Genomic DNA, 12,956 nt, shown 5'->3' on the forward strand with positions numbered 1-12,956 from the left:
TGGAGCAGGCCCAGCGCCGAGCTTGTGGGGCCTGATGGGTCACAGATTCCTCATGTCATCTATGTGGTTAGGGGCTCCCTTCCCCTCTTTTGCCCTTTTCTAGCATTGCAGAGGAGCTGGAAGGGGGGCTGGCCTTTGGCTCAGGGGTGCGGGGCAGAGAGAAGTGTGGCCAGAACTTCCACCAGGTGCCTGGAAGATAGGGCAGACCTGCCTCGGCTGGGTGGCCTTTGGAGAGACTCTCTCCAGGTTGTTACATGGGCCTGGTGGCTTGGCCCCTTGCCACCAGACAGCCCCCAGCTCCTGGCAGGTTGTCTCCATCTGCTCAGTCCTGGGGTATGAGACTGGGGAGCTGGGGAGCCCCTCTCCCTGGAGGCCGTGATGGGGGAGACGCAGGGCAGGTCCTAAAGGAAGCATGAAGTCATCACCATTCCATATGGGCCCAAGAGCTCTGTGAATCGCCCCCAACCCCTGCTCTCATGGCTGGCCTTGCCGCGAACCGGGCTGTATGCTGGTGGAGAAACCCTGCTGTGCACGGACAGCTTTCTGAGGGGAGGCGTCCAGGTTCACCCTCCAAATGCACCCACAGGCCTGGTGCTCCCGTACAGCAGCCATTGGGGCCCCAGAGCGTGGCCGGATGTGTGGGTGGGGGGCAGCGTTGAAATAAAAACTGGGTTGGGAACCAGGAAGGAGCCCATGCTGCCAGGGGCATTGAAAGGAAAGCAGCAGCCCTTGGGGACCTACCAGAACATTCCAGTCCCTTTTCACCCCCCCCCCCCAACCTGAGCTCCCCCAAAGAGAACCCTTCCCTGCTAGAGGCATGGCCCCTTCAGGGGGGCAGTGAGAATCTTTTGCCAGCTGCAAGTCCCCCCAGATCAGCTCACACCTCAGAACATCTTGTCCCCAATGAGCTGGCAGGGGTGCCGGCGCAGGGGGGTGGGGTTGGGGGGGCGCTGCCGTATCTAACTGGGTCGATTGTGCATAACCGTCTGGGCTGGTTCATGGAATGTTCTCAGGGGCCCCCTGCCCCTCCCTCTTGGCCCCCCCCCGGAAGAAAGGAAAATTATTTTTCGTATTGTAAACTTTAAACACGAAAAAGCTGTTTTTAATTTAGCAGAAACTGGCTTGAATCTTCACTTTGTGAACGTTTGTGTCCTTCAGAGAAAGGCGGAACATGCATTTGCACACACAGGCTTACACAAATGCACGCACATGCGTAAGCTCACATGCACACCTACACTCACGCATTGTGACATGCACACTCACATGGTCACACCGGTGCTCGCACGTAGCCTTGCTCATATGCTCAACACCATGCTCACGTGCTTGCTCACACAAACACACTCACACTCACCCTTGGACCTGCCTGGGCCTCTGCATAGCACCCTAAAGGGGTCTGGAGCCTGTCACCTCATCTCCTCCCTTTACCTTTCATCCTGGGCAGCTTGGGCCATGAATGGAGAGCCACTGTGTGTAGGGACTGAGCTTGGGGAAAGCCCGTCTGCTTCCAGATGGCCTGCTTCCCCACCAAGGCCCTGGATGTGGCCGGCAGGAGCCTCCCTCCACACCTGGGCTCGGGCTGTGGGAAAACACTGTCTCCCGGGACGGTGGGATTCAGGCCCGCTAGAGGCAGGCCAAGTGTGACTTCTGGGGCCTCGCAGCAAGCGAGGCCAAGGGGGCCTCCGGGGAGCTGTGTGAGGTGGGAATCTGCCCCGGACCTGGCCAGCTTGGAAACCTGCCCCTGGCTTTGTCTCCGAGAATGTAGCTCCTTCTCCTGTGTTCTCACAGGCCCCAGAGATTTTGCTTCTCATGGTGGAGACTCTGTGCATGGGTTTTATTAGGGGCACCTGGCCTTGGAGGCATGGTCCGAATGTTTACCGCACAAGCGAGAGGTCCTGGGTTGGGGAGGTGGGAGCAGAGCCTCATCCACTCCAGGTCCATGGGTACCATCTGCCTGTGGGCCCCAAGGACAAAAGGGCCATGAAGCCACACTTCTGCATACAGCAAGGCCCCAGCTTACATCTTGTGGCTGACCCTGCTTATTGCCATCCTGGCAGCCACTTCTCCCTCCTCACCAACAGAGCCCTGATTTGGTGCCAGCTGCAGCGTGCCCAGCCTCGGGGGTTAATTTAGGATTTGGCTGAGCCATTCTTGGCAATGCCTTTTGCCAGAGTTGTTTTTGATTTGGGCGCATTTCCCAGATCTGGCCAGCAGGCTTTAAGTGGAGGTCTGGGGTAGGGGTTTCTGGACACAAGAGAGGCCTTATTGCCCCCTTTCCTCCCTTACTGCTTCCTGTGAGGACATGATGCCAGGAGCTTCTGCAGCCATCTTGTGGCCATGAGGAGCAAGTTAAGCGAGGTGCAGAGATGCCACCTCCCAAAGCCCTGAAATCACAGGGCCACCTGTCCCCTGGAACCTCTGACCTCCAGACTCCTTTTTATGAGAAATCACAATGACTGTGTTGCCTAAGATACTAGTGGTCAGACATTCCGATACTTGTAACTCAAACAGTTTCAAAATTATATTATAAATGTAACATGCTGGGTATTGCCCATCTTATATAAGTCAGGGTTTTTATTGCAAGCAACAGAAACTGCCTCAGGCTGATTTAAATGGCCAAAATGTGCATTGGAAGGCTGTTCGTTTCCTCACAGAAGTGGCAGGAAGGCAGGAAAACCAGGCTCAAAACAGTAGAAACCAAGGGGGCGAGGCAGCCAGGGCGATGAGCTGAAATCATGCCGGGGAACTGGTTGGTGGAGACACTTCTGCCATCACCATGGAATCCAGATGCCTCAGGTGGCACTGGCATCTGCCTGCGCTTGGTACTCAGCCTTAGCTGCCCCTGGAAACCAGATGCCCCTGTCTCGATGCTACTTCTTTGCGCCACTTGTTCCAGAGCACGAACATCCTGTTGGCTTAGCCCATGCCCTGTGTCAACACCCTAGCTGCCTGGGGAGTGGGGAAAAGAGTACCTCAGTGTGTTAGCTGCCACTGCTGGGTAACAAACAGCCCCGCGTCTCAATGGCATGCAAAAGTGGGTGTTTGTTTTTCCTGTGTCTGTGACTCAGCTGGGGGGTGATTGTCTGGGCTGCCCTCTTCTGGGCATGCTCTGCCTCCAGGTGCAAGGCTGTGGAGTAGCCGGGAGTCTCAGATCCACCTGTCTCACAGCTTCGGACTAGCAGCTGGCCAACTTATGTTCTATAGTTCTACAGCGGACAAGCAGAATCACGTGACCCTTGTCAGGTCCCGGTTTGGAAACTGTCTCTTCCTTCTGCCCCTATGCCTTCGGCCAAAGCAGATGACATGGTCAAGTCCAGAATCAGGGCCGGGGACATACCCTTAAACTTAAGAAGGAAGACCTACCTAGGAGTGTTGCAAAGGGCAGGACACAGGAACAAAGGGGGACTGAGGCCCATCGTTTGATCAGTCATTCCAGTGGCTTTGAAGCTTTTGTTGTCAGTGGGGCCTACTTGACATTGTGGGGACTCCCCAGACTTGGATGGAGACTCAGATCCTGGGCCGCCAAAAAGAAAAGCCTGCTCCACGGTTCCTGTCGTCAATCTACCCCGATAGCCAGTCCTCTTTTCTGTCATGGGGTTTGGGGCTATAAGCGTCCTGGGCTTTTGGGCTGCAGGGAGAGAGTCTGTGTGGGGAGTTCAGTGGGAGCATGTCCAAGTCTCAGGGCACCGTGGTGTCATTGGAAGGCCTACCCCAGACATCCCTTCAGCATGGGTGGTTTCCAGGGAGGCACTGGACTGTTGGCGCTGCCCCTGTCCTGCCATCCCATAGAGCTGTCCCCTGGGCCCCTGCCCCCTCAGTTCCAGCTTCTTGCTACCCTCTTGGGTAGCCCTGCCCTGTCCCCCCACTTTCAGCTACACTCAGTCTGGGATGGGGGGACAAGGGGCCTAGGTCCTCAGCGAACCCCTTCCTATTCCATGGTAAGGGGTGAGTTCCATGCCTGGCATTTCTGGCTTCTTTCAGGTTCTCCCCTTTTGCTTCGTAATCAAACCCGGCTCTTGCTTTGCCTTTCAAAACTTTGATGAGTGCCTGGTTTGGAAGTCAAAGACGGGCCCTGGATGGTTTTCCTCTTTGCCTTCCCGCTCCGATGGCCCGAATTCACCTCCACGAGATGTGGGTACCCCGGATTGACTAAGATTCCATATAAGGCAGTGCAGAAAAGCAAGGCATGAAAACTAACATCTCGAGGTAGGGTTTTCTTCCCTAACAGTTATTGAATGCTTGCGAGGAAGGCGGCGCTGAGCTAAGTGCTTTACACGCGTTATCTATTTAATCTTTCCAAGAGCCTGCAACGAGGAGTAAGTACCACCATCTGCATTTAACACAGGACAGCCTGGCTCAGAGAGGTGAAGTCACTTCTCCGTCGTCACACAGGTAGAGAATTGGTAAGGGCTGGACCACAAAGGAATGCTCAGGAGTTTAGGTTTATTTTATTATTATTATTATTTTTAGAGATTCATTCGAGTAATTTCTACACTTAATGTGGGGCTTGAACCCACAACCCCGAGACCAAGAGTCGTGTGCCCCTCCGACTGAGCCAGCCAGGCTCCCCAGGAGTTTAGGTTTTAATTTAGCTTGTATTTAGAAGCTTCATGCTGAGGAGTGCTATGGCCTGGATGCAGAAGAAGGGCATTCTAGGCAGGGAGACAGCCTGTGGCAGAATGCAGCAAGGCTGGAATGGTGGACATGAGAAAGGGAAGAGTGGGAGAGATGCTGGAGAAGCTGGCCAGGAACAAAAGGAGCTAGGCAGGACCGTGAAGCAGAGGAGAGAAAACCATATCCTGCAGGCGGCAGGAAGTGGTTTAAAAGGACTCACTTCTTAGGTCACACTTGGATGTGCTGTGCAACTAAAGTGAAACTATTCAACGACTGGACACTGCCAGCCCCTTTGGGTCAGGGTTGGCTGGAGAAGAACCTAGGGCCAGGTGACCCTAGAGGGAGGAACACAGCTCTCCTTAGGGGTCAGGATGGGCTTTCTGGAGGGGGGGGCATTTCAGGTGGGTTTTGAGGGATGAACAGGAGTTTCCCAGGCAGAAAATGATTACAAATACTTCCTAACTCTCCCTCTGTGCCTAGTTTGTGTTAGCTGTGGGGACCCAGTCAGGTTGAGCAACCAACTCGTGATTTCGGCTCAGGTCATGGTCTCATGGGTTGTGAGATCAAGCCCAGGGGTCAGGCTCTGAGTTCAGCATTCTGCTTGAGATTCTCTCCTTCTCCCTCTTCCGCTGCCCCTCCCCTCACTCGTGCGTGCTCTCTCTCTCTCTCGCTGTCTAAAATAAATAAATAAAATATTTTTTTAAAAAATGAGGCTTAAAGTGCACAGAATCCTCAACGGATAAAGAATAAGCCTGAAGACTAAGGAATTGGTATGTCTGTGTCCTTTGTGCATCACACAGGGAACTTGAGCCCAGGAATGTTTGGGTAGGGTGAATATGCTTTCAGCTTCTGGTCTCAGTCGGACTAGCGGGGAGCAGATAGGACCCTGGAAACAGCTGCTTTCAGAGAGTGGGATGTTCCCAGGTCATGGAACACACACGGGGACAGATTTCAGGGAGGGTCTCTCAGAGGAGAGAGGAGAGACCTGAAAGATGAGAAGGTGCCAGCTGTGAAGGGGCCACAACGATGCAGAAGCAGTCAGCAGAGGCAACAGTGCATGCCGAGATCTGGAGGTGGTACAGGAAGGCGGCTGGACTGGCTGGAATGAGAGGCCAGGGAGGCGGAAGGGGGATGAGGGCCTCCTGAGTCGCCAGGAGGAGGGTGGATTTTTTCCTAAGTTGATGGGGAGCATGAGATCCACCCTGATTTACAGAGACCATGGGCTGCTCTGAGAAGCCCGCCCAGGCCATACTAGCGTTAGCAGCTTTCTTTGATGAGTGAAGAAAGCAAAAACAGCAGGGCTGTGTTCTGCCCTGGTCACCAGACGCTTCAGCCTCGCCTTCCTCGGGACTGGGGGTCAATGGAGCGGGAGGAGGGCTTGGGTCACTGTCCGGCCATTGCGCAATAAACAGGCTCACAGCTTCCTCTGACTCATCACCAGGGTTTAGGACGGATTGAGTTACCGCCTGGGTGTGGGGTGAATGGGGGTGAGTAGGGCGAGCACTGGCTCTTCACCTCTGCTCTGCAGGCATGGCCCGGTTCGGTGACCTGATAACCCCTGCTACCTACCAAATCTTTTTATTTTCTCTGCCCAGAAACTGTCTTAGTGCAAACATATGTAAGTGATCAGGGTAACCAGCAATTTCTGAGCACTTGTTATAAGCCAGGCACCTGACATGTATTAACAGCATTTAAACCTTACAAAACCCAGTGCGGAGAAGGAAGCCAGGCTCTGCTGTCAGGCCTGAGGTCTAGTCCTGGCTCTGGCACTTAACTTGGTACAGGCAGCTGCCATTCCTGTTCTGTCTGTATTTCCTTTCCAATCTTATAGGATGGTGGCTGGAACTGGAAGTCATATTTGTAGAAGGCCCAGCTCTGCACGGGACTCCCAGAGGCTGTGGTCTCAGTCAGCGCCAGAGACAGAACATAGAATTCAAATTGACTTCAGCAAAAAAGAGAATAAATTATTGGCTCATATAACTGAAAATACAGGAGTGTTTAGCTTCAGGCATGGCTTGATCCAGGAGCTCAGTGTCTCTCTAACTTTGGCTCTGTTTTTCTCTGTGTAGGGTCACTCTCTTGGGACATCTCTCTTAAGTAGTGACCTCTGGCACTGCAAATTTGTGTTATCCTTCAAACCAGCCATCCGAGCAAAAAGGGTGCTTCTCTTTCCAGTGGTTCAAGCAAAAATTCCAGAACTGCATCTCACTGGGCAAACAGGATCACGTGCCTGCCCTGAGCCAATCATGAAAGCAAAGCAATGGGCTCTGATGATTGGCAAAGACTTCCAACTTGGGAAGATGGGTTTGTGGGGAGAGAGGGTAATGAAGCCCACGCCATCCACATATCATGGACTGAAGATTGCAGAATGCTGCCTGAAGGGCCGTTGGTTGTTGGCAAAGGAGAGAGCAAATGCTTGTTAGGCAGAAAGGTTAGAAGATCACGAAAGTGCTCAAAACCATATGAACAAAAAGGATAAAATAAAGTAGTGGTAGTGCCCAGGACAATGCAAATTAAAATCTATTTATATATATTTAATATGGACATTCCAGTAAGTACTTGTAAAGTGTGAATAAAAGCACGTTCAGAAAATACTGGTGATCCCCCTAAGATCACCACCAGCAACCCCTCCAGCCATCCCTCACCCTAGTAAAAAGTGTGCTTTTTAAAAATCTTTCTTTCTTTCAAAAGTGTGCTTTTTGTTCAGTCAGAGCTGTCTCACAATTCCCTTGCTGCCCCTCTTGGCTCCTGCCCCGTCCGTGCCTGGAAATCCCTGGAGCCTCCTGAATATAAACCTTTGATATTGGTGGTCATGGTCCCTCTGCTTGGAAAGGGACAGTTAGATGTCAGGACATTTCCTGTTTTCCTCAGTCACCCTCCTGCTACTGGGAAGACCCTGCTACCCTTTTCACTGCTGGATCTAGTCTAAGTGGGATTTCTGGACCTTTCCTATAGCACCCCACAGCAAACCTGTGTTCCTTCTGGCTTAAGGATCCAGAGAGTAGAAGCTGGTCAAATGTAAGGTGATAGGGAAAGCAAGGTGTTAAAGATAATGCCTGGGATTTAGGGCGGTGAGGGCTGATGACAAGGTTCAGGCCTCAGCTCAAATGCCCGCCCCCCCTACTTCCCTGACAGTGGTGGCTGGGAGCCTCCCTCCCTATCATCAATATCTGCCAGTCCATTACTAGTTTTCTTTTCTTTCTTTTTTTTAAGATTTTATTTATTTATTCGATACACAGACACACAGACACACACACACACACATACACACACAGCACAAGCAGGGGGAGCAACAGGCAGAGGGAGAGGGAGAAGCAGGCTCCCCGCGGAGCAGGGAGCCTGATGTGGGGCTCGACCAGAGGACCCTGGGATCATGACCTGAACCCAAGGCAGACGCTTAACCGACTGAGCCACCCAGGCACCCCTAGTTGTATTTTCCACATCACAATTATTCCCATCAGAAATGTTCTTGGGTCATTTGTTGGTTGGTTATGTCTGTCCCCCTCCCTAACTGCGCACCCCGTCAGGTCAGGGGACCACGTCTGCTTGCTCACGCTTTTTCCCAGCGTGCCTGGTACATACAGGCGCTCAATAAAATATTCGTTGAATGAATGAATGCATGAATGAGGAAATCCCTGAACTGGTCTCAAAGCTGAACTAGTCCGAGCCCCAGCTCAGCATCGGGGTGCTACCTGTCCTTGTGGGTTGCTGGCCCCATCCTTGTAAATTGGAAGGTTTTGTGTCTGGCGGTCTCCTTGGGGGCTCCAGCGCCCCAGCCCGTCCGCGAACCAAGCTTGTCCAATAGCCAGGCGGCCGCTGTCCAGCGGGCCAGGAGTCTACTCACTACGCATGTGCTCAAATCCTACTCTTTCCACCTCCCCTTCCCCCGCCTCCTCTATTGGACCCGAACGCGCTGCTGGGGCGTGCGCATGCGCTCTCGCCCCCGCGCCGCGCGCCGCTCCCGTACGCCTGCGCCGCACTCACGACCACCAAGGCGCCTGCGCACTGCCCGCCGCCCGCGGGCCCAGCCGGCGCTTGCGCGGTGGCACTGGCGAGTGGGGGGGGGTGAGGAGGTGGAGGAGGAGGAGGAGGAGGAGGCGGCGGCGAGAAGATGGCGACTTCGAACAATCCGCGGAAATTCAGCGAGAAGATCGCGCTGCACAACCAGAAGCAGGCAGAGGAGACAGCGGCCTTCGAGGAGGTCATGAAGGACCTGAGCCTGACGCGGGCCGCGCGGGTAAGGGGGCTGTCCGCCCCGACCCTTCGGGGCCGGGAAGGGAGGGAGGGGGCGCGTGTCCGGCGTGTGCGCGGGGCGGGGGGCGCGCGGCGGGGGCGGGGCGCGTGCGGCGGGGCGGGGCTTGGCACAGCCTGAGGGTACAGGTGTCCCTCCGCCCCGGGCATCGGGCATCGTGGGCGGGACAGGTGCCCCCACATCACCGATACCTGAAAGGGTTCAGGTGCCCCCACATCACTGTTACCTGGAGGTGAGGATAGGTGTCACTACATCATTATTATTTGGAGGGGACAGTGGTCTCTACATCATTACTACCTGGAGGGAATAGGTGCCACCACATCATTGTTACCTGAGGAGGGACAGGTGTCCCTACATCCATGCTACCTGAGGGGGTCAGATGCCCCCATATCACTGCGACCTAGGGGAGACAGGATGACACCATGAGGTGTATGAACTGGGTGCTGCTTGCAAGCATCATTGTTACCTGGGGAGGTGGGGTAGACGTTCCCACATCGTTGGTACCTGGTGCGGGAAAAGTGCCCCCACATCGTTGCGACCTGAGGGGAACAGCTGTCCCCACATCATTGCTACCTGAAGGGACAGGTGTCTCTACATCTTTGTCACCTGTACCTTCGCTCCCTGGGGTGTTGGAGGAAGGACAGGTATCTTCATTTGTATACTCGAGCTGGGATAGGTATTTCTCCCTTTTGGATTATCTGAAGGAAAGTTTTGGTGCTCTCTCCTGTGGGGACCTGAGAGTGGTCAGGAAGACAGAGTGTGCTCTGTCCTGGAGCTTGGAGTGGAGACAGCTACCCCTTCCCCATGTAGCCCATATGTTGGGGACCAGGTTGTGTTCCTCCCACTGAGACAAGGGACAGCTGGCCACGGATGTCTCCTGGCCTGTCAGGACCAGGGTGGAGGGACAGTTCTTCCTTAAGTTGCTGGCTGTCTTTGGCGTGCAGGGGCAGGCCAGGTTACCTGCTAACCTCACCTGGGAAGCTACTGTGGGCCCCGAGAGGAGCTGGGGGCCTGGCTCTTCTCCTGGGCCCAGCTCTCTGGACACATGACTGCACTGAGGTCCCAAGCTCCTCGGGCCTCAGTGTCCTCTGTTGTCAAGTGTGTCTAGCAAGGCTTTCCTTGTGGGTCAGAGAGGAGAGCACGCTTTACACAGGTGGCAGTAAGTCTCTGCTGCATTCCTGCAGAGTGGCAGGACCCCCCCCCCCCCCCGTCCTGCATCCTAAGGCCTTGGGGAGGGTTTGAATGGGACCTGCAGACACCCATATGGCTGATTTCTGGATTAGGCCTCCAATCTGACTGTTCCAAGCAGACATACCTCTGTGACATGAGCCTCAGGCTCTGATTCTTCAGGTGGAATTTTCAGGTCATACTCTTTTCTCATTAGTTGCTTGTTTCTTTGTGAGATCATGACTACATAGGCTAGAATGTGTATCTTCATTTCTGTGCATTTGTTTGGCACGTGTGGATGGAGTGCTCATCATTGACCAGGTGCCTGCTTCACAGCTTATGTTTTGCTTAGCATGTAGAGGAAGAGATGGTCGGTGAATGAATGAATGAAAGCAAACAAGCAAGCAGGCACCCTGACTGTCCCCCTAAGTCAGGGCTTCTGAGGGCAAGAATGTCCGCTTTATCTTGTCTCATGCAGTAGGTGTAGTGTGACAGGAAGAAGGGGGTCATACTAGGTTGATGGCTGTTTTAATGACCTGAGGTCTGGTTTCTGCAATGGAGTTGGAAATGTATTATTGTTTTATAAAGGTTTCATTAAAATAACAGCTTTATTGATACATCATTTGTGTACTGTATAAATCAGTCGTTGAAAGTGTAAAAATTAGTGGTTTTTAGTGTATTTTACAGAGTTGTGCAACCATCACCAGCATCTAACTCCAGAACACTTTCATCACCCTCGAAAGAAATCCCATCCCCATGCGCAGTCACTCCCCATTCCTCCCTCCCTCAGCCGCTGGCAACCACCAATCTGCTTTCTGTCTCTATGGATTTACCTATTCTGGACATTTCATATACATGGGATCCTACAACATGTGGCCTTTTGTGTCTGGCTTCTCTCACTCAGCATAATATTTTCAAGGTTCATCCACATACGCCAAGGTCCTAAGGCGTATATCAGAGAACTCCATTGCTTTTAATGGCCAAGTAATACTCCACGGAACGCGTGGAGCACATTTGCTTGTATGTCGTCTATCGATGGAGTTAGAAAAGATTTGTAAGATATGCAGACAGCCATTCTCTTGGTCCTGGTAACCATTCTCTATTTCCTTCCTCTCTGTCGCCTCCCTTTACACTGGGAGTTGGGCATGAGCCCTGGGCGGAGGTGAGCTTACACTGGATCTTGTGAGACAGAGCAGTGTTCTGTACAGGGGGCGATTCTGTCCCGCAGGGACATCAGGTAGTGTCTGGAAACATTTTGGTTGTCTTGTCTGGGGGAGGGGTGCGCTCCTGGCATCTAGTGGGTAGAGAACAGGGATACCGCTCAAGACCTCACGATTCATGAATGGCCCCCACCACAGAGAGTGATGCGGCCACAGACATCAGCAGTGCTGAGGCTAAAAACCCTTCAGTTTGAAGGATATGTTGAGGGGGCAGGGGTACAAGCTTTGCACCTGGGCGGATGGAGTTCACAGCTCTGCACCCACCTGTGTGGCTGTGCCGTCTTGGACGGGCTGGTGGCTTTTCCCTCACCTGGGACCTGGGTGAGCCAGCTCTTTCCAAGCCTGTTTGTGTGTTGCGTGTGACGAGTGGCACATCCGCAGTGCTTGGTGCAGGTGAGCGAACCCACGTGACGCAGGCTCCCCTCCTGCCCTCCTGTGGCTGCAGCCCTCCCCTGTGATAGATGCCAAATTTTGCCTATACCTGCGAACTGGTGGGATGTGGCCGGTTTCGTACCTACTCCTTCCCACTAATTCTTTAGGACAGCATGCTCACTCTTGGAATGAGCAGGGCCTTGACTCATGCTCCCAAGCGTCCGTCTGCAGTCCTTGGTGGTGATAGGCAAGCCATTACCCTGTGGAAGCCAGCAGTCATTCGGCCTGATGCGTTAATCCATGCTGTGACCTTACCCAGGGGCAGGGACTCTAAGGACCAAGTCGCGTGTGGCCATGTAGTGTTGGGGAGACCGCTTTCAAGTCGCAGAGGGGTTGACACATGAGTATTCCATTCTTGTCCTCAGACTTGGGGAGCCCGAGGTGTGGGGAGGGCTGCGGTGCTCTGCTGTGGGACTTTGGGCAGGTCTCTTAACCTCTCTGGGCCTCAGAATCCTGACCTATAATGTTGGAGCAGCACATTTCAGGGACTGTCCAGGGACCGTGTTGGGTGCTGGGGAAACAGCAGCATCCGAGGCATGTGAGGGCCATGGTCTTGGGGAGCCAGTGTGGTTTTAGCGGGGACAGGAGAGAATTGCTGCAAATGAACAAAACAGATGTTCTCGGAGAGAAGCGACAGAGTGACTTGCCGGGACTGGCCAGGGTGGGAGGTTGACACCCAGACAGTGAGATGCACCCCCCCCCCCATAGCAGGGAAGAGCGCCCCAGGTGAGGGACAGGCAGGTGCAGAGGTCCTAAAATGGGAAAGGTTTTGTGAGGTTGAGGACAGATCAGAAGACAGCGAGGCTGGCACGTAGAAAGAGCGAGAGTTGAGGCGAGGTTGGCGTGGCTTGGCGAGCCCTGAATTTCACTGAGGGACGGGCCCTGGGAAGGTTTGTGATGGCGGATGGCCTGATCCTTTGCTTTATTGAGATACAATTCTCAGCATATTCAGTCTGCTCACTTAAAACATACCATTCAGTGGTCGGTAGCATGTTCACAGAGTTGTGCGACCATCACCAGTCAACTTTGGAACGTTTCCATCACTCCAAAAGGAAGCCTCACACCCCCTCCCCCAGCCCCTGGCACCCACTCATCTGCTTTCTGTCTCCATGGATTTGTCCATTCTGGACATTTTATATACGTGGAATCATGAAACACGTGGCCTTTTGTGTCGGCTTCTCTCACTCAGCACGAGGTTTTCAAGATTCGTCCACACTGTAGGGTGTGTCAGTGTTTCATTCTTTTTTTAAAAATTGTGGTAAAATATATATTAT

General features: G+C 53.5%; 1 protein-coding gene across 2 annotated transcripts in view; it reads left to right on the plus strand.

Moving 5' to 3' along the window:
* The first annotated feature begins 8,686 nt into the window (after positions 1-8,686).
* Positions 8,687-12,956, plus strand: part of CRTC1 (CREB regulated transcription coactivator 1) — a 74,746-nt gene continuing 70,476 nt past the window's right edge. For both annotated transcript variants that reach the window (XM_026500559.4, XM_057311649.1), the window contains exon 1: positions 8,687-8,848. In XM_026500559.4, coding sequence (XP_026356344.1) covers positions 8,723-8,848 — 126 coding nt within the window. In that variant the 5' untranslated portion in view covers positions 8,687-8,722. The remainder of the gene's footprint in view (positions 8,849-12,956) is intronic.

Source organism: Ursus arctos, unplaced genomic scaffold (assembly GCF_023065955.2).
Source record: "Ursus arctos isolate Adak ecotype North America unplaced genomic scaffold, UrsArc2.0 scaffold_14, whole genome shotgun sequence".
Classification (NCBI taxonomy): domain Eukaryota; kingdom Metazoa; phylum Chordata; class Mammalia; order Carnivora; family Ursidae; genus Ursus; species Ursus arctos.